This window comes from Danio rerio, chromosome 12 (assembly GCF_052040795.2).
Source record: "Danio rerio strain M-AB ecotype USA chromosome 12, GRCz13ab, whole genome shotgun sequence".
In the NCBI taxonomy this organism is placed as follows: Eukaryota; Metazoa; Chordata; class Actinopteri; order Cypriniformes; family Danionidae; genus Danio; species Danio rerio.
Window position 1 is genome coordinate 7,990,001 of NC_141032.1, and position 22,760 is coordinate 8,012,760.

Here is a 22,760-nt window from a genome sequence, read left to right on the forward strand (position 1 = left end):
TTATTTGCACATTTATTGAATGGAAATGTTTCTGATTCACGCATGCAAATTCATTTTCAGATAGTGTCTTTATAGCAATGTGTGTGCAGTAGATATCTCAGATTACATTGGGAAAACAGGCGACCGCTGCAAATTGTGCTTTAATGTTTAGCTAGTCAACTGTATGGTATGGAAACCCTATATACCTGCTAGATGAACCCGTCTCATACAGCTGCAAGGCTCAGACACTTTGTAGAGAGGAATTTAACACAACTGCCTCTAGGAGTCACCAATGGAAATAAAACAGACACGCACAAAAAATGGGCGTACGCCAGCCATAAAGCTGGCGTGGAGCTGCGCACATTCCCACATTCATTTCATCGTTAGTAAATCCAAACGTGAGCGATTATGAGCGTGAAACCTGGCGTACGCAAAGTTTGTGCGTACGCAGCGTTGATACATGAGGCCCCAGGAGTTTATTGGTGGCTAAAAAGTATGTGCATATTGCCCATTTATTTACTTTTTGGTTTGTAGTGTTACTGTTTTCCTGTTAATGCTGTTCTGTCTTTATGTATTAAAATATGTCTGAAGCAATCCAAAATGTAATGACCTTTTGAAAGAAATTGTAGATTAATCACATGCCCATAATTATTAGATGTCAACAGCTTAAATCACAAAATTGCTACCAATCAAATCTCTAACTGATGGTCTGTTTGTTTTCAGGAGTTACTCCCGCTGGTGCTGATGTTTGAGCTGCCAGTCATAGTGCAGCTGAACCCCGATCCGAGCTCTCCTGCCATCCAGCACATCTCGCAGACATACAACATATCTGTGGCCTTCAAACAGAGGTCCAGACTCTATGGAGCGACAGGAGTCGTGCGGGGCTCACAGAATAATGCTGCAGCTGTGAAGGTGAGACGCTCATGTATATTTCAGGAGATTCAGTAGCATGCTTTTTTTTTCATTGGTGTATGAGAGTTTCTTTGCAGGAAAAGGGTTTCTAAAACCAAATTACTCTATTAAAGGAGGTCTGTTGTCAATAATGTATTGATGTATGAAACTGACTCGCACAAAGTCACACTTGATCCTGTTGAAAAATCTACAGGAAGATGAGCCCGTCCAATATTTGCCCTAATATTGATTTTTTTACCCTTGTGTATTGTTCAAATGGTGCCTTTGCTATCAAAAAATTGATTATAGTGGAAGTCAATGAGGCAAAAACAACCACAAACATAAAGAAAGAGTGGTAAATTTGCCTATTTTTGAGTTTTTAAAAAAATCCAAAGCATTTTCACAAAATATGTGTCAAAATAAGACTTGTCACCAAACATCACTTCATTTGCTGAGAAACAGAGAAGTAAAGCCTAAAGTAAGCCTCAGAATCAGCACAGAGTGGATCAAAACATCCGTGAAAGCACATATGGGTTAATAATTGCCTTTTTAATTGTGTCTGTCAAATTGTTTTATGCAAAATACTTAATGTAATATTCTAGATGCACAGTCAAAACATCTTAATTTAGTTTAGTTGTATTTTTGTGATTTGAATATTGTCTATTTTTGTTAATTTTGATGCCATTATTGCCATAAGCCATCATTCATTTCTCACTTTAATCTAAGCTATGTTAAAGTTTACTTGAAGGAAATCATGTCTAAAACTAAAAAGAATTTATATGTTTCTTATCAGGCAGCACGGTGGCATAGTGGTTAGCACTGTTGCCTCACAGCAAAAAGGTTGCTAGTTTGAGTCCTAGCTGGACCAGTTGGCATTTCTGTGTATAACTTGCATGTTCTCTTCATGTTGGCGTTGGCTTTCCTCCGGGTGCTCCGGTTTCCCTCACAGTCCAAAGACATGCGCTGTAGGTGAATTGAATAAACTAAATTAGCTATATTGTACATGTGTCAATTTGAGACTGTATGGGTGTTTCCCAGTAGTGGGTGCAGCTGGAAGGGCATTCCCTGCATAAAACATATGCTGGAATAGTTAGTTCATTCCGCTAAAGCCTGGTTTATACTTCAGCGTCAAGTGATAAGCGTGACCCGCGGCGTTTGTCTTGCGCGTTGCTGTGCTTTTATACTTCTGCGCGCTGTTTGTGTTGCTCTGCAATAACACTTCAGAAACTCTAGCTGACAGTAGGTTTTATGTGTGTCGAGTTTCTTCGCTGGTGTTTTGTTTTTTCTAAGCACAACCTTACATGTACAAGTGACTCAAACTTGCTCATTTTGATGCTGGAATTTGGCAGACGTGCAACAACTTTATAATCATGAGGTAAACACAAAACAACAGTCCCCATCGGGAGCACCTTCACAGGACTCCACACTTGTAAACACTCATCGGGCTCGCAAGGTTCTTACCTCCTCCCACACTCGTCAGCTCTACCAAGCCGACCAATCACAGAGCTTGCGCTATGCGTCGTTGCGACGTGTAGTTACATTTTTTTTTGAGAGGTGACACAGCAAGCGGCCACAGCAAGGGCTATGCATTCACATGTAGGCAGTGCCGTATAATACATGTGCACACGTATTAATCAGCTAAAGGCGACCCCTGATAAATAAAGGCACCAAGCTGAGGAAAATTTATGAATTAATGAGATTTTGTTCATTTTGTTGCCATTTTTGTCACAAGCCACCATTAATTCCTCAGTTTAATCCATGCTATGTGTACGTTTATTTAAAGGAAATGATGTCTAAAACTACAAATAATTGAGGCGTTTGTTATCAAACAGTAAGAATATTGAGTGCGGGACACGTTTAAGATCTCAACAGGGAATACAGATAGTATTTCTCTCAGATAAAAGATATGAGAAACTTATTGATGTCTTGAAGTAAAACTTGAAATGGTACAGAGCTCCCTTCTGTGATTTTCCTCTCCTGTGGTGTAATATGGTTGCAGAGCATTCTGATTTCTGAAAAAGAAGCCATCTTATTAGCTTCTGAGCGATCACAGTAAATCCTCCAGCTCACACCTACACAACCTTTCATCTCTCGGTGTCTGTGGTGTTCGCTTGATACTTCAAGTTAAGTGAATATCTGCCGGCAGTGCTTTAGAAACAGAGTCTAGTATGGGAACAGCCAGTTATTTTTTTCCCTAGTAGAATCTTCTTCTTTTGGTCTTGAGGAAAGGCTCTTGAGCTGGAGTTGTCCTGTGGGCTGTTGGCTATGCCTGGTATTTGTTGAGAACTGGGGTAAGCAGTCCCATGCCAAAACCACCTACGAATACGGCCAGAAAGGAACCCCAAAAGAGCCTCTTCTCTTCCCTTAGTTTAATGGCACGCTGAAAGAAACTCCCCAATCTAGGCCATTCTCAGGGTCACATGCCAGATGGAAAAGCGGGAACATAAAGAGGTTCTTGTTTATTAAAACAAGCCCCATTAGTGTCAAAAGCACCAGTCCTGTTGGCGGGTCGTAACCAAGCTGGTTTTGGTTGACGTTGAGTTTGTCAAAGCAGTCAGTGAGGAATTTGCGGTCACGTTCAGGTTTTGAATGTATTGTGTTAGCAAGTGATATTTGACCTCTGGAATTGATTTCCGGGGGCCTTTTTTATTATTATGTTATTAAATATATATATTTGTCAAAAATGTGCCCTCTTTAGCAACAAGCCAACAGATTGCACTTTTTTTTCAAGTGTTTTCTGAAATGAATTGGTATTTAACATCAAACATCTTTCAGCATTTCTAGAGTTTTTCCATAGCATGTTCTATCTTTCTTTTTCTCCCCAGTTGAATCTCATAGTGCCTGTACTATTGCCTATACATATTCTATATAATATTCAGGTATGGAGCCTGTAGAGGCCATTTCATTTCATGTCTTTGTTTTATCAGCTCAGGGTTACATATGCCAGATGGAAAGGCTGAAACATAAAGAGGTCCTTGTTTACTAAAATACGTTCCATTAGTGTCAAAAGCACAAGTCCGGGTCGTAACCGAGCTTGTTTTACTTGACGTACGTTTGACAAAGCATTCAATGAGGAATTTGCAGTCTTGTTCAGGTTCTGAAATGAACTTTTCTGTTAGGTGGTGATATTTGCCCAATGTATTAGATTTGAGCCCATTTTTTAAATTATAATTATGTTATTAAATATATACATGTCAGAGTTCAATTTTACAGTGGCAGAGAGAGATCTACTTACAAACGTAAAACGTGCTACAAGTTATTTGCAAATAGAAAAGCACTAACATTTTGACAAAACATCTTCATTAGTTTGACCTCATTGATATTTTTGTTTATTTTAAGGTCCTGGTCATATGGAACAGATGATTAGTGCTATAAATATGCAGTACTGTGCAGAAGTCTTAGCTTTAGGAGGCTTTTGCACAAATCTATCTACCTAAAAGGTATGGAGCAACTGCATGGTCATTACTTTTGGGTGAACTATACCTTTGATATACAAACAGAAAATCTGAGAAATATGTACACAATATCCAGGACAAAATTACTTTTGGAATCAAAAGACTGGCACTAAAAAAAAAAAGTGTGTTTAACATGACCTCTTAAGCATCAAGCAACAGCTTGAACTTTTTTGTTGAGTCTTTTCTGAATTCATGTGCTATTTAATTTTAAGCATCTTTCAGCATTTCAAGAGTTCTTCCTTAGCATGTTCTATCTTTCTTTCTCTCCCCAGTTGAATTTCATAGTGCCTGTAATATTGCCTATACATATTCTATATAATATTCAGGTATGGACCCTGTGGAGGCCATTTCGTGACTGCCTTTTTTCATCAGCTCAGGGTCACATACTGTATGCCAGATGGAAAAGCTGGAACATAAAGAGGTTCGTGTTGATTAAAACACGATCCATTAGTATCAAAAGCACAAGTCTGGGTCGTAACCGAGCTGGTTTTAGTTGACGTGAGTTTGACAAAGCAGTCAGTGAGGAATTTGCAGTCATGTCAGGTTCTGAAGTTACTTTTTCTGTTAGGTGGTGATATTTGCCGTCTATAATTGATTTCCAGGCCCATTTTTAAAATTATAATCATGTTATTAAATATATACATGTCAGAGTGCCATTCTACAGTGGCAGAAAGAGATCTACGTACAAACGTGAAACGTACTACACTCAGAAATAAAGGTACAAAATTTGTCACTGGGGTGGTACCTTTTCAAAAGGTACACATTAGTACTATACAGGTGGACATTAGTACCATAAGGGTTTAGCTTTGTACCTTTCAAGGTTCAATTTTGTACCCTTAATGTACTTTAAGGTATACATTTGTACTTTTTGGCTATTAACATGTACCTTTAATGACCTGTTCTGAACAAAAATGTATCTTTTAAAAAGGTATCGCCACAGTGACAGATTTTGTTCCTTTATTTTTAAGAGTGTACAAGTTATATGCAAATAGAAAAACACTAACATATTGACAAAACATCTTCATTAGTTTGTCTTCATTGGGTTTTTGTTTATTTTAAGGTCCTGGTGATATGGAACAGATGATTAGGCCTATAAATATACAGCAATGTGCAGAAGTCTTTGCGGAGGCTAAGACTTAGGCACAAATCAATCTAATTAAAAGGTATGGAGCAAATGCAGGGTTGTTACTTTTGGGTGAACTATAGTACACGATATTCAGAACAAAATTACTTTTGGAATCAAAAGACTGGCATCAAAAGTGTGTTTAACACAACCTTTTCAGCACCAAGCAACAGCTTGAACTTTTTTTGTTGAGTCTTTTCTGAATTCATGTGCTATTTCGTTTCAAGCATCTTTCAGCATCTCTTATAGTTCTTCCTTAGCATGTTCTTTCTTTCTTTTTCTCTCCAGCTGAATATCATACCGCCTATAATATTGCCTATACATACTGTATTAGGGTTGCACGATACTGGACTTCGGTACTAATCGATACTAACATTTTAAAAACATCCATTTCCCACTAACATTTGAGCACCGTTGAGCGTGTTCTTAAACAGCGCTGATTTGCCGATGTGTTGACGTGCTCAACAGAAATGACTGTGATTGGCCATGAAGGTCATCAGTTCACCAAACTCACCGCTGTTTTCTGACATGTACAGGAACACTGGAGTGTTTTAAAGCTGCGATTCTTCAGCGGATCGCTCATATGTCAGCTTACAGACAGACCAGCTGATCATTGGTAATGAATTCCAGTATCATGACAACCGTATACTGTATTTAATATTCAGGTCAGGACTCTGTGCAGGACATTTCATCATTTTCTTTATTAAAATACAACCAGAAAATACAGGTTGTTGTTGCATTTTTTGGTGTCTAATTGTTTTATGTCCTAATTGGTGGACTAAGACTTTTGCACAGTACTGTACAAAGGGACAAGGAAGAAACTATTAGAAGCTAAACAGGAGTCAGCTGGGTTTTAGCTTTTACCCCCTCAAAAACACCCATCCGAGTCAAATTACTAAAGGGTTTTCATGCAACCGTGCCCAGAGCGGGTAGTAAAACTGAAGGGGTTAAATTGGTGCCATGACCCAGATGGAAACTGAGGTTTATGGTGCACTCAAAGTCAGCTAGTGAGAGCTGTGTTGGTAAACTTAATATCTCTGACCTAAAAATGACACTGTAGCATTCTTGTTGATCTGCCCACCTCACATGCCAGAAACAAGACATAGGCTACATGGTGAATCTCATTCTCTCACCATATCTGCTCTTATTTTGTTTATGATAATACAAAGCTGATTTTTTTCTCTACCAATAACTAAATTAAACATCTCTGACCCCTACACTGCCCATTACATTTACACTCTTAACTGAAATAAGTGATTGTTATACTGCACAACAATGTCAATGATTTTTCAAATACAAATGACAGTTCATTTTACTGTCATTGTACAGTTGTACGAATGCAAAGTCGCAATAGCAGAATACACAAAATACACCTCAACTTGACAGGCAGCATGAAAAAAATAAGCATATTGCACGATGCCAGGGTGATTTGCATTAAAGGTCTCGTGAAGTGCTTTGAACTGTGGGTTTCTAATTGATGTTGGATATCATCTCAACTGATATATGAAAAGAGGGTGGAACAAAGTGTAGCCCCTCCCATTTAAAAAAAAAACAGCCAATAGCATTTTGTTTTATCACTGCTCTACCAGTGAAAGTGGTTGAGCTCAAGCGCATCAAATGACAAGCATCTTGAAGGAGGTGGGGCATGTATTATATGCAGATATTAAGAGCAATTAATTGGTCAGAAGATTTGATGAGAAACTGAAGTTTGAGGTGACGTAAATAAAACCAATGATCATTTTAGGCTGAAGTGACAAACTACAAGCTTCACGTGTTTATATTGATTTTATATCTTCTAAATGCAAAGTCTGTCACTGTTTTGGTGCACACTCGCTTATAAATATCCTTAAAACTATTAAACTTAAATACTAACATCTAAAAAAAAAGGGGCCTTCAACAGTACAGCATATTTGTAAAAAGCTGACCTAGCGACAGGACTAAAGTCTTTTAAAGTATATAAAAATGGAGGATATTTTTTGGGACCCTTATCTTGAATTTGGGGCATTTTTGTTCATTTTGTTTGCATTGTTTCCTCAAACATAGTTCATTTTCAAACTTTTTTTTTTTTTTTTTTTTTGCAGAGGGGGACAGCCGTGTTACTGGAGCACCTCGCGGGCAACCTGGCCAGTGCCATAACAATCAGCACACAGCTAGACATCGCGCCTCAACACCACCTCTTCATGATGGGTCGCAATGGCAGCAACATCAAGCACATTATGCAGCGCACAGGAGCCCAGGTCCATTTCCCGGACCCTAATTGCCCACAGAAGAAATCCACCGTATATGTGCAGGGAACCATTGACTCGGTGTGTCTAGCACGGCAGTACTTGATGGTGAGAGTTTTATTCTTTATTTCAGTAAAGTCACTAATTTGGGCAACCAACATACAAGATGCTTCAAAAAATGCATGCAGTGATATGATGCTCTTTTTATTAGTGCTGATCTACATTAAAAAATACTATCAAGATCAAAATAAATATACAAATAATCCATATCCGGCAATTTGACTACAGATGCAATAAAATCTTGCCAGCTTAAAATAAAATATGATACACTTTCCATTTCAGATGGTCAAATCAATTACTTTGAATTTCAATTTCAGTTCCGTCTATTTTAGCACACAATATTAATGTAAATGAACAGTTTCAAAGTAAGAAAAGACATAAATTGCTTGTTATGTCACATAACTTCACCTTTCATTAGCTTGTACCTACATTACTATATGTATTATTTAATATTTGTTTGAATACATCCTCATGAAGACAGGTTTTTATTACTGCAATTAAATTGTTAATATTTCAAATGTACAAATATTTAATTTCATTTAATTGCTTTTTATTTTTTTAAATATTTATTATTGTTTATTTTATTGTACTTTATTTAATTTTGTGATTTTTTTATTTTAGTTTTAATAATAATAATAATAATAATAATAATGTTATCCTTATTATTATTAGTTATTTAATTTTATTATTTAATTTTATTTTTATTTAATTGTATTATTATTTAATTTAATTTAATTTTTTAATTGATGAATTTCATTTTATTGTTTTATAATAATAATAATAATAATAATAATAATAATAATAATAATACTATTACTACTACTACTACTACTACTACTAATAATAATAATAATTATTATTATTATTATTATTATTATTATAAGTTAAGTATTATTATTTTAAATTTTATTTATTTATTGTTTTATTTAATTTTATTATTATTTAAATTTATTTTAATGTTTTATTTTATTATTACTATTATTAGCTTTATTATTATTTAGTTCATTTTATTTAATTTTATTGTTTTATATTATTATTAATATTATTATTAATTCATTTTATTTATTTATTATTATTATTATTATTAAACTATAATATTATTTAATTTTATTGTTTTATTATTGTTTAATTTTATTTTATTATTATTGTTTTTTCATTTAATTATATTTTTTATATTATTTTATTATTATTATTATTATTATTATTATTATTATTATTGTTATTATTGTTATTATTATTATTGTTGTTGTTATTGTGTATTATTATTATTAATAATATTATATTATTTAATTTAATTCTTGAACATTTGTTCCTCAATGACCCCAACATTTCTAAAAAAAAAAAAAATCCTACAAATGCATTCGAAAAATAAAATGCATGGATTTATCTACTTAGCAACAAGCTTTGATTTCAGTGCTGCACATTTTGCACAGCATTTTTTGTTTTCTGAGAATATGTGCAGATTTTGTCCTCTCATTTTATCTCATCTTCCCTCGAGCCACCTCAGAAATAGTGACTGTGGTTCATCTCATTACATGGTGATCTTCTTCAAATTAATGGTCTCCAGCCAAGCCTGAAGAAGCTAAAAACTGACAAAGGCGGTGGCGGCAGAAGCAGAAAAACACAATCCTTCTGAGGAACACACAAGTGGCGAACATTCTTGCTCTGAAAGCAAAATAATTAGTCCTCCAGCACTCTGCGGTGCTCTCCGGAGACAGAAATCGGCCCGTCTGTCCCCTTCAAATCCTGATTTAAACTCACAGCTGGAGGCCGAGCGAAGAGACGGCATCCAACAATAATTCATTCGCACTTTCTGGCTCAATTTGGCTCCATTAAGGACGCTTTTAGCATTCACAAATAAAACTGTCATAGCAGGCTTTTCCAGACGTTTTCCTGCATATCTAGCAGTTTCTTCGCTGCCTGCTGAGTTTGCTGTGTCGGGACAGGAAAAAGAAGGTCAAGGCCCTGTAAATGAAAGCCGTATGCCTGGAGTACCTGCTGCTGTTTTCCTTTTCAACATGAGAAGGAGGTGATGGATCGCTGCTGAATAACTGTAGCTATTCTACAGCGGAGTCCTTGAAACACTTGAAAGTTCGACTCATTGAATGATTTACAATGGTGTAGAAAAACCTTGTTCATTTCTTTTTTCTTTCTTTTTTGTGCTTTTCCGCAGGGCTGCTTGCCTCTGGTGTTGATGTTCGATATCAAAGAGGACATTGAGGTGGAACCACAGTGCATTACTTCCCTAATGGAACAGCTCGATGTGTTCATTAGCGTCAAACCAAAACCCAAGCAGCCTAGCAAGGTTTGCACACAAGCACAAACTCGTAGGGCCCTATCATACACCCGGAGCAATGCGGCACAAGGCGCGACGCAATTGTTGTTTGCTAGTTTCAGCTTGGAGCAAGAGTTGTTTTGACGTTTTTCGCCACACTGTTTAAATAGCTAATGTATGGTATGTTTAAAAAGCTAATACAGGGTATGTGCTCATATGTGCACCCATAGGCGTTCTGGACTAAAAAAGGAGGCGTGTTGAGGAGCATTGTGAGAAACTATAATAGACTGTTCAATAGACCAGAACAAAGCCGGTCTAAAGTTCAGTGCAGAGTGCGTTAGTTGTGCGCCTCGCTTACACTTTGCTTAATACAGACAGGATGTACAGCAATACGCAAATATCTTTACATATGAAAAATAATAAAAATATTAAGGATATTTATATAATATATAATAAGGATATATAAAGGGTATAAATATAAAGGATTACAATATTACAAAGCATTATTTTCTAGCCTACATAAATATAAAAACCATACTTTCATGCCATCTCGGGGGGCTTTTTCAGTTTATTCGTGACAATTTGCTTTTGTATAATGCTATCATTATTAGCAGTATTGTATATGCATGTTATTATTTGTTTTATTAAAAACAAGCTTAGATTTGCCCACCTGTCAGGTGTTAGACCATATGGGGCACAGCGTGAGTATTTGGATATAACTCAGTTTTTTGACCACACTTCATTATTACTGTTCATTTATTCGTTTGCTGGAAATTAGAACTGAATTTAGAAATAGTTTTGAAAAAAAATCTTTGCGCTTAACACACGAAATTAATTATTTATAGGCTAATGGATGTCTGTGCGTACAAGAAGTTTCCCTATCCACGAGAGTGAAAGTGAAAGTAAATAATGAGGCTCATCTCTCATTGTTGTGCTCCTGATGCTCTGTTTAATTGTTTTCTTGCTAGTGAAACGCTCAGTTTTTCCACTTACAAAGTCCATCATGTAAATAGCGAATGCGCTCTTGGCGCGACACAACTGACTCTTAAAGGGAATGGGAGATGAGACTCTGATTGGTTTATTCTTAAAACACACCTATAACTCATTAAGAGAATAAGCTCAACCCTTTTAGATCATGCGCCACAAATTGTTTTGCAAAGCAAATTGTTCCGTCCTTAAAATAGCAAAAGTGGATTCTGACACAGCCCCCTGCGCTTTACACTTTGCGCATGGATCGTCAAAATAGAGTTCAAAGACTTTTGCTTGATTTAAAAGTGCATATGGCTTCGCATAGGGCTGGGCGATATTGCAAAAAAAAAAAAAATGATCACGATTTCATGTTTCATATTATTCGATATTGAAAATTATTGAATATCTTTTTACAATCCATTTAGGAATATTAGGACTTTTTTTTTTATTTAACCACTTTATTTTAATTTACCAACATTACTAAGGCAAATAGTTTTAATAGTCAAAAACAAAATTAAAACTATCTGATCTCTTTATAATAAAATAAACCTAAGTGTTAAAGAGACTAATAAAGTTGATAAATAAAAAGTTACAAATGTACAAAGTGTGTTCAATGGAAAAGTGTACATGCTGAACAATCAAAGCAAACTTTAAGGTAGATCAACATCTGTAAGGTGTAAATAATAAATAACATAATAAACCTCAAACTCTGTAAACAACGCAAATTATGATAATCAACTCTGAGCTTTCAAGTAGAGAATCCAAACATCGTCATTCAAATACACATTGCAGCATTACAAATCGTGAAGTTGGATGACTACATGACCCCCTATGCTAAAAAATCTTTCAGATAGGGTGTTAGTGGCTGGGATGCACAAGAAAATAAACCAAAAAGCAACTCTGGCGACATCCTTATATGCGGTTTTATTTACAATCTCTTCACTGCTGCTAGCCACGGCACACATTTTCATGTGGTGTTATTCTGACCTGAAGTGACAATAACCCAAAACTCACAAGTAAAAAGCGCAAGCGCCTGGTTTCCCTCACCCTTTTCAATGCGCTTTGCGCTCATGCTCCCCTGCTGACTTTCATAATTAGGCAACCATGAACTGTTTTCTCAGTGGATGAAAAACAGGCAAACCATTGCTGCAGCTCAGATACAAGTTTATGGAGAAAACTAACAAGCACTGCAGTGTTTAGGTGCTCTGTGCTGGTCTGAGAAACTATAGCCTTATCCCGAAACTTCATACTTTTTTTTTTTCCTTATTGACAATGGTGTACGGTCAATAAATACCAATACCAATTTTATCACCCAGCCCTAGCTTCACATTATGAGATTTTAAGCACACTTCGATTTGGTTTGATTAAAACAAACTTGGTCTGTTAGTGCAGATCATATGAAGAAGTATGAAAACTGCCATCCGAACCCTGGTCCACACCAAAGTTTATATAGAAGCTGTTTCCACCACTGAATAAAAAAAATAAAAGGGTAACAGCAGGTATTGTGGCTTTTTTTAATAAAAATTCGGAGTTTTGTATATATATGAATTATAATTATAAAAAAATCTTAATTATGAGAAATAGTTATAATTATAGGCGAGTCAGTGGCGCAGTGGGTAGTGCTGTCGCCTCACAGCAAGAAGGTCGCTGGTTTGAACCTCGGCTCAGTTGGCGTTTCTGTGTGGAGTTTGCATGTTCTCCCTGCCTTCGCGTAGGTTTCCTCCGGGTGCTCCGGTTTCCCCCACAGTCCAAAAGACATGTGGTAGAGGTGAATTGGGTAGTCTAAAATGTCCGTAGTGTATGAGTGTGTGTTAATGTGTGTGTGGATGTTTCCCTGGGATGGGTTGCGGCTGGAAGGGCATCCGCTGCCTAAAAACTTGCTGGATAAGTTGGCGGTTCATTCTGCTGTGGTGACCCCGGATAAATAAAGGGACTAAGCCGACAAGAAAATGAATGAATGAGTTATAATTATATATAGTATAAATATAGTTTTTATAGTATATAAATATTATTCCTGCAATTTTTTATATAAATATATTGCAATTTTGTTTTCAATAACAAAAATAATAAAAAGTCTGTACTGCAAGAAAACAGTCAAAATTAACCTTTTATTTATTTATTTAATTATTTATTTATTTTATTCAGTTATAGTAACAGGGTTTCATGAAGAGGGCTGAGAATGTTTTTATTTTTTATTTTAATATATATGACTATAAAACATGCCTGAGAAGCAAACTGAGAAGTAAAAGGTAATGACAGGTAATTGGGCCTTTTTTCCCTCAAAACTCGGATTTTTGTAGATATCAACTCAATAAAAAAATCTGAATTATGAGATATAGTATAGGTATACAAGTTTTAGTTGACTTTTTTATATCAGAGATTTTTGTCTAAAGTCAGAATTGCTATATATAAACTCACAGCTCTCGGATTAGAGTCAGTTTCGAGTTTGTCAACCTTATAACTTTAATTTTGATTATCTCATATTATCTCACAACTTTAAATTTATATCAAACATTTCTGAGGAAAATCAGAATTGTGAGAATAAACAATTGTTAGTTTTTTATCATAGTATAAATATTTTTATTTATTTTTTGTAAATATTTTTACTATACTTTTTAAATCCAGAATATTACAATTTTGTTTTCAATAAAATGAAATAAAAATCAGAACTCAGAAAAGTTAAAATAAAACTTTTATTTTATTCATGTTTTATGCAGTTATTCTAACAGGATTCCATAGAAGTTGGCTGAAAAACTCACAAAATATTTTTTTTCTAAATCATCTTGTGTATATATTTTATTTTAATAAATCTTTATGATACCACAAAAATGACTCTGAGAAGCAAACCAGGATTCTTTTTTGGATTTAGAACAAAAGGTGTGAACACACTGCACTTTTCTCAAACTTTTAAGCCATTTTTAAGCAGTCACAAGAATAAATTACATTTTGAAATGTCTTACAAATATTATATAATTAATAAATTATCTGCACATAAGAAACATTTCAAGCACACACACATACATGGTCATATATCCCAGTGAGGACTCTCATAGACATAATGATGGTTCTATTATGCAAACAATATTCCATCCCCCATCCCAAAACCCAACCCACAGGAAACAATCTGCACATTTACATTTCCAAAATACCTAATTTATTTACTTATTATGTATTTATGAGCATGTTTACCCTTGAAGATTTCAATTTTAGTCACCACAGTTACAAGTCCCTTCAAGTCTGCGTGCATTAAGTCCCCACTGGAATAAAAAAAACTCAAGCACACACACTGTACATTCTCCAAACTGCTGTGTAATAAAAATGCGTTCACACAAGTGTGGATTAAGTCTTCATCTTTTTTGTGGCCCCATGCAAGACATCCTGAATCCTGAGATCAAAAATTGAACGCCTAGTTCTTTCAAAGGCTCAAAATTAAGACGCCTAGTCTTGTAAAAGTAATGTATGGAGCATATAGGATTTGTAGGTGGCTTTGCTACCAGGATGTGGAAACTGGGAATGCCTCACGTCCTCGGTCACGGTCAAGGGTGAAATCCTATCCTGTGTTTTAGACTGAATGGCAGCGCTGTAAATTATCAGTCTTAGTATAAACCTCTGTTTTTCCATTTCTATGATTTGTGTCGATGCCTCTAGATTCTCTTCTTTCACTCTGCTAATAGAGTGCTGCAGTAGTAGCCTTGACTAGTTTATACAGCACATATGCTAAAGAGGAAGTCTATACAGCGCTACCAATTAAATAGGGGAAAATAAGGCCGTGCAGAATTCCAGCACATCCACAGGAAACCCCAGATTCATTTCAGTTCAGCAAGTTCATTGCTAACAGGCAGATCTTAACAGCTTCAAAAGTTTAACATACAGCTTTAACAGTCTGAAATAAAAATCAAATAATACTGTTACTAAAAACATTGATACTTGAAAGCTCATACTACTCATTTTGGAATCACCTTATGTACTGCTAAACAAAAGAACAATTATTGCTTAGACTAAAATGTAGAATAACATGATTTAAAGGAGACCTACTATGCCATTTGTCACAAAAAAATAACTCTCTGCTGTCTCTTGAGTGTGTGTGTGTGACATTTCAGCTCAAAAGTCTCCACAGATAAAGTTTATAACTCTTTGAAATTGACCCTTTTAGGCTGTTCTCCTAATTGTGTCATTTTGCTGAAACGACTTAACTACAATTTAAATTCAAATAAGACTGTTCTCTTTTCAGATAAGGGCAGAGCTCCAAACGCCTATGTGTCAGCATATTGGCAGATAAAAAAAAGACTATCTTAACATAAGACCATCTTATGCTAATGAGGGAGAGATCGTCACTAATGGGCGGGGCTGATGAAACGTACAAAGGGAGAATGTCAATCAAAGTGTTTCTGCAGACTGTTTTTATGAAGTGTGATTAAAAAAAAATTAATTCATACGTTTTGACCATTAGAAGCTGGTTATATTCACAGATATTGCCACACAACAGTTTAAACCCCTTATAGAAAGTGATTTTCGCATAACAGGTCCTTTTTAAAGTGCCTCTATAATTCTGTCATGCAGTGTTTAATGTGTCTGTTTGCGAATGTAAAAGATCTGCAAAGTTTAACAGGTCAATATGCTGCACAAATAAAATGAACGGCTCCTAAACTAAAGAACTGATCTGCCCAAATGAGTTGTCAGAAATTCGGGTTTCACTTCCCGACCTGATCTATGTAGGTCTGTAACAAATTTGTATAATGCCGGTATATGTTATTCATAGATCCTTTTTACATTTCCTGGTTTCTTTGCTGTAGAAGTGGTCATAGTTGGGTAAACTTAGAGTGCATCGAATAGGAGAGTACAATAAATCCTTCTTTTACAATCCTATTTGTTGAAATTATAAAAGAAAAACTCCATGATGGTGTTATTGATACTTTCAGAAACAGGAAAGGAAAGTGTGAGACTGATAGTGGCTGCCAGAAGAGAGAACAACGTCAAGTTTACTCTCAGCCCCATAGACTATGCATTAGAAACACCTTGCATAAGCAGTATGCTTAGTTTTTCTGTAATTTGACGCAAAGATGATATAATACATACATAAATGTTTGCATTTTTATGTTTGTATATTTTTAGAAAAGCTCCATTGGCTGTTCATAGACTTTCAAAGCCTTAAGTTGGTTGGTTGTTGCCAACATTATGTTGAGAAGAAGTATTAAAGGGCACCTATAGTGAAAAACCTACTTTTCAAGCTGTTTAAATAGACATGAGCATAGATATAGTGCATAGACCGTAATATTGGGGTGATATAAACACACCCAGTCCTTTTTTTTAATTTAACAACATAAAAAACAATGGACCAATGGGAGCGGTTTTGAGACCGACCGCAACTTGACGCAGGAGTGTGGTCCCCCTGCCTACCAATTTTGATTGACAGACACACATTAAAACATCCTCATGTTTTGTATCAAGTCCGCAATTTTCCGCATTTGAGTCAAAGCGATGTCACCAAAGCAACACCCTTGCTCAATTTTTGGATATAATGTTTGTTACAAGAAACCACAACCTCTGCTCAACCAAAGTCACGTGACTTTTTTAATGTACAACAGACTTTATTTGGTAAATGTGTTTATAATAGTTTATTCTCATATATTTTTATCAAATAAAATTAAAATATCAGATTTTTTTACTTGAATTACACGTCTCATGCATGAGGCATTGCAAAACATTTAACAAAATAGTAAAACAATACTTTGAAAAGAAAAATGAATGCAAATGGTGCCTTGCCGTTTCCATGAGAACTTACTGTCTTTTCTGTGGGATTTAGATAGGGGTTTTCTTTAATGCCACCGAACAAACACTGTAATAATGATTTAAGAAATGTAGCACCTACCAGTGGAGGGGAGCTGATTTCTAATCTCGGTCTTTCCTTTGGTCTGTCAGTCGGTGATCGTGAAGAGCGTGGAGAGGAATGCTCTGAATATGTATGAGGCCAGGCGTTATCTGTTGGGTTTGGAGAGCAGTGGTGTATCCGTCCCGAGCAGCAGCAGTAACAGCAGCAGTCCTCCATCAGCCCCTCCTCCACCACCAGCTCTCAGTTGCACTGTCGGCCTCGACATCCTGGCCTCCGCCGGACTCGGTCTTAACAGCCTGGGTGAGACAACAGTGAATTACTGATATGATGAATATACTGCGTGTTTGTCTGTTACCTTAACCTTGAGTTAGGTAGATTCTATTTTCATAAAGAATCCAATGTTGTGGCCTAAAGGTCAGTGGCCTGTTGCATGAAAGTTAAGAAATGCCTTAGTTTGAAGGCTAAGTAAAACTTTGGTCGCAAGAACAAAAACCTAAGGGTCAACTTAAGGGATTTTGAGCCATTTTTCTTGCAGAATAGAGGCCAGGTCTCTGTGATGCAGGTGGAGGAAAACGATTCCTGGCTCGCTCCTCCAAAACACCCCAAAATGACTCAATAATATTTGGATCAAGTGGCTGTGCAGGCCATGGGAGATGTTCGACTTTTCTTTCATGTTCATAAAAACCACTGTCACTACTCTTACTGTGTGTATTGTTGGATTATCATCCTGATACACGGAACTTCCTTCAGGAAGCTTCAATGCTTGGTCACAGATGCACCAGCGGGATGCACACCAACAACTTATCCTCTTTTGAACTCTGATATGTTATCCACAATGCTGTCTGCATTGCAACATTAAGCAAAAAAGTGCTGCGGTCATACTAAAGTTTGAATTCTGTGGTACAGTTCTACGAAAAGGAGTGGAACTAAACTAGAAAAAGTGAGCGATTGATCCATTTTTCTGTACATAGAGGTCATGTTTTGATCTTTGATTGGTCTTATGCAGCCACGCGATGCAATTTTGCAGGTCACAATTCACCAAACTTGAACTTTGCGATGCAAAGAACTGCAAAACTTGTCGCACAAGCTTGCGTTTTCAGTCTGTCGCATTCGCATACGTATGAAGGGAAGTCTATGGGATGAAGTGCACTGTGACCATGGCCTGACTCTAACTAATTAAGCTAATTAAACCTTTATACTCCCCAGGAAGCATTTTTTGCTTTTAAAAAAAATGTGTAATAGACGTCTAAACATAGTCGTCTTGGCTAAAACAAGGCTAAATCTGGGCTGTCAGTGAAAATCTGAAAGATAAAGAATAGGTTAAAACTAGACTAGTCATCAAACAAACAGAAATGAATGACTACACATATTAAGCCTGTCTAATCTGTCTATTTGACTACTAGCCTAGTTTTGGGCTATTCTTAGATGTCTATTAGATTTTTACTGAAAGCCCAAGTTTAGCCTTGATTTAGCCAAGCTGTATACATTTAGATTTATTTTAGACGTTTATTAAACACTAATTTGTTTGCTGGTTCTGCTCTAATTGGTGAATCAATGAAGATTATCCACCAGGCTGGTCACAGATGAAACCCTCAACACTAAATATCAGTGTTTCAGTTTCATAGTCCAACCCTTGTATATCTAGATCATACAATTATGAACGTTTATACAAGTTTATATAATTTTTGTAGGAAACATGTCAATGCATGGTGATATTTCATATTTAAACAAAAAACAACCTTGTAAACTTGGCATATGAATATTAATTTGGTTATGTAACCTTCCTTTTGTTTTGCTGAAAGGCATATAAGTGGATGCAAGCCACTTCACTGCAAACCACTTAAACTTGCTGTGTACCACAGCTTGTTCTGCCAACACAATCAGTTGGCTCAGACTACTGCTCAATACTGAAGTTGCCATTTTTGAATGATGTTGCATTTCTTTCTTTGTACCAGTGACAATTAAAGGAAAACTTCACCAAAAAGAGATTCAAGAGTTCAGACTTAGATATTGCTTGACACTATTAGCAGGTTTGGCATGCTGTCCCGGAAGAGAACCCTGAGCTTGGAGATAATTGAGCCCAGGGCTCCCGCCTGGTCAATTGACCATGTAAGGGGAGTACGAGATCAGGTAGTTCTCGAGTGTTCCCCGTGGTTAAGGAAGAAAGTGGGAGAAGGGGTGGATGGGGGGTTTCTTCGGAAAACGTAGATAAGGGAGTAATTTTTTTTTTGCATATCACGTACCTCTCGAAATTACTTTGTGAAAATTAAATGCACTGTTGGTTTTGTTCAGTCCCAAACTATCCAAGATGTAGGTGACTTTTCCTCAGTAAAACATTAAAGAACATTTGAAACCTGAAAACTTGATGCTTGTATATTCATTAAACATCAAATCAATGGTTTTTGAACATATATAGCAAAACAAAATGAACACCCCTGGCTTCAAACCAAATTCTGAGGTCTGTCTGTGCAAGAAAATAAAACAGTACTTACAACATTTTTAACAGTTATACTCCGCTTCAGGCTGGCAATAATCATACTTTTGCGATTTTATTTTAGTGAATTCGATTAACTAGTACACCAGCTTGACTGAACTGTATGAAATAGTTCACAGTTCAAACATTTGCAGCATTTAAAAATCTAACCATAACTCACTTTTGGATGTTTACAACAGTCACCTCGGCTCAAAATATGCTAATATACTGGCTTAGATGATCATTTGATGCCATTTTCATTCAGTTTCAACAGGGAATGAAAGGGAGAGTTATGGAGTTCATATGTTTTAGACAGTAAAATATCTACATTTTGTGAATATATAAATAAACTGGTGAATCAATTATTTAAACCAGTTCATTACAACAAACTTTCCAAAAGAACTCAAAGAAAAAATACAATATTGTAACAAATAAACGTGTACGTTTAAGTGTAGTTTAAAATCAATATCACTTTATAGCTGTATCATATCTTATAAACATAAACTGTCATAATTGAATAATAGGGTCATTCTGAATGCTTTCTAAAAGTGTAAACGGTACGTGATCTTTTTAGACTTTTGAGATGAGGTTTTTTTGTTTTATTTCTTGTCAAATCGGACATTATTAAATAATTATAATAGACAATATATTGCAGAATTTTTATGAACAATGTCTAATTTTGAATGTGATCTGCAGGTCTTTTGGGACCTACAGCCGCATCCATGACAGGACCTGCCACCAACTCTCTTTTGAACGCTCTGAACAGCTCCATCAGCCCATTACAGACACCAGGATCTGGGTCACCCAGCCCCAATCTCTGGCCCAACTCACTGACCAGTCCTGCCAGCACACCAGGTAACACTAACAGACCACTTTTGCAAATAAGCCCACTCAATGTACTTTTGTACAGGCTCATACAGGGATTGGAAACTGAGATGCCTGGTTTTAGACCACAGTACTTCATTAGTATGGTGCAGGGTCTCCTTTTGCAGCCAATACAATATTAATTAGGCTTGGGAATGTCAAATACAAGCCCTGCACAACGGCCAGAGGGATTTTGAGCCTTTTTTCTTGCAGAATAGTGGCCAGGTCACTATGTGATACTGGTGGAGAACGTTTTCCTGACTCGCTCCTCCTAAAAAACCCAAATTGGCTCAATGTTTATTTAGATCTGGTGACTGTGCAGGCCATGGCAGATGTTCAACTTCACTTTCATGTTCATCAAACCACTCTATCACCAGCCTTGATGTGTGTATTGCTGTATTATCATCCTGATACATGGCACTGCCTTCAGGATACACTGCTTGAACCACTGGGTATGGTCCTCCAGAATGGCGATGAACCCATGTAGCACAAGTATTGGGCCTAGGGAATGGCATGATATTGCAGCCCAAACCATACCTGATCCACCCATATGCTTTAATCTGCGCATTAACAGTATGGGTGCTACACTTCTTTGGGGCTTCTCCACACTATAACTCTCCTGGATGTGACTCATCAGAGAACAGTACATGTTTCACATTGTCCACAGCCCAAGATTTTTTCTGCTGGCACCATTGAAACCCATGTTTGGCATTGACATGAGTGACCAAAGGTTTGGCTATAGCAGTCCGGCCATGTATAGACCCTGTGAAGCTCCCAAAGAAAACAGGAGAGTGGAAACATGAGAGTTGAGATGCACATTTAATTCTGCAGTGTGTTAGACAGCTGTGTTAGCACCCGGACATCCCTTTCTTGCATTCACAGTTACTCCTGTTGGATGTGGTTCATCCTTCTTGGTGGTACAGTATGCCAACGTTACCCTGGATACCCTGTCTCTTGATACATCACAAAAACCTTTTAGGCCAGGGGTGTGCAAACTCGGTCCTGGAGGGCCGGTGTCCCCCTGAGTTTAGCTCCAACTTGCTTCAACACACCTGCCAGGAAGTTTCTAGTATCTAGTTAAACTCTCCAGGACACCGGCCCTCCAGGACCATGTTTGGACATCCCTGTTTTAGGCAAAACTTTGCTATTACTCTGCTAAATAAACCTTCACACTTTACTCTTACTGGTTGAATCTGCAATCAATAGAGATTGGCCACCAAATTTAGCCATGAAACTTCATCCAACACTTAATTGGCCAGTTTCTGTTTCATTGTCCATCAAGATCAACACAGTGGATCATGTGTCCGAGTCCATCGATGTATGCTTGTTTGGCGAAAACAAAAATAAATCACTATTTTATTTTAATAGGTTTCTCATCACCCCTAATGATCCACCCAGCCACCCCAGCCACTTTGACCAGTATTTTGCTGTCAGGAGTGCCAGGATACACCCAGAACACCCCTTCTCCTCCACCTGGTCTTGCACCCATAGATCCCCAGGTCAACTGCATATCAGACTGCAGTAAAGCCGTGTCTCCACTCAGCACCAAAGTGAGTAAATCTTCACTCACCATCACAAGATTATAGAATGTTATGCTAAAACTATGTCTTGAACATCTCTTACAATTAGTGTTCTTCTTCGTCTATGGTGTGTGTGTGTGTCGTGTAGCAGTCCAGCAGCATGTACAGCAGAATGTCTGCAGCATCTCTGGCAGATAAAGTTCTGACCGCAGCTCATGGAGACTCTGTGCAGGAAGCCAGTCCTCACTGTCCTTCTGAACCGCTGTCCAGCAAGTCCAGCCAAGACCAAGGTCTGCATTACACACAACTGACCCTTACATCCTCAGGACCAGACACATTCCTCTAAACTGCTAAAAATTATTTACAAGGAATTATCCTCATTAAAAAAAAAATATATATATATATATATAAACAAAGCTTAATGTTAAATGAAACCATTTGCCAATATGTATTATATATGATGCAAACACAATCATCCGACACAAACACATTTCAGTTCACTTGAAATAAAACAGGTGACGCAGTGGCATAATAGGTAGTGCTGTCGCCTCACAGCAAGAAGGTCGCTGGTTCGAGCCTTGGCTGGGTTAGTTGGTGTTTCTGTGTGGAGTTTGCATGTTCTCCTTGCGTTTACATCGGTTTCCTCCGGGTACTTCGGTTTCCCCCACAGTCCAAAGACCTGTGGTACAGGTAAATCGGGCTAAATTGTCCATAGTGTATGCATGTGTGTGAATGAGTGTGTATAGGTTTCCTAGTGATGGGTTGTGGCTGGAAGGGCATCCGCTGCGTAAAACATATACTGGATAATTCCGCTGTGGCGACCCCAATTTAATATAGGGACTAAGCCGAAAAGAAAATGAATGAATGAAATAAAACAAATTTCGTTCACAATTTGCATTTTACACAACTTAAACTCGACAGACTTGGTATAAGGGACAAAACTACTTTATAAATGTTTACACTTTGACTATGAATGCTTCCTTAAAGGTTATCAGCCCATATAGTGTCACATTTTAAAACTTAGAGGCCAGTCTTTACAAAAAAATACCACATTTTATAAGTTTGAATATATATTCAAGACAAAAGAGTTCTGTAT

At 36.8% G+C, this 22,760-nt stretch overlaps 2 protein-coding genes across 7 annotated transcripts in view; one reads left to right on the forward strand and one right to left on the reverse strand.

Moving 5' to 3' along the window:
- zgc:110716 overlaps positions 1-22,760 on the forward strand; it is a 154,818-nt gene that overhangs the window by 108,682 nt on the left and 23,376 nt on the right. For 2 of the 5 annotated variants that reach the window (XR_015503456.1, NM_001441655.1), the window contains 7 exon segments: positions 703-891; positions 7,530-7,781; positions 9,907-10,038; positions 16,897-17,107; positions 19,977-20,135; positions 21,513-21,694; positions 21,813-21,954. Coding sequence is in view for 3 of the 5 variants with exons in the window: in NM_001441655.1 (NP_001428584.1) it covers positions 703-891; positions 7,530-7,781; positions 9,907-10,038; positions 16,897-17,107; positions 19,977-20,135; positions 21,513-21,694; positions 21,813-21,954 (1,267 nt within the window). In the remaining 2 variants the exon portion in view is untranslated. 5 annotated transcript variants of the gene reach the window in all.
- The window catches only part of fam13c (family with sequence similarity 13 member C), a 168,475-nt gene continuing 162,683 nt past the window's right edge, over positions 16,969-22,760 (reverse strand). For both annotated transcript variants that reach the window (XR_015503244.1, XR_015503241.1), the window contains one exon: positions 16,969-17,103. The gene's annotated coding sequence lies outside the window, so the exon portion shown is untranslated. The remainder of the gene's footprint in view (positions 17,104-22,760) is intronic.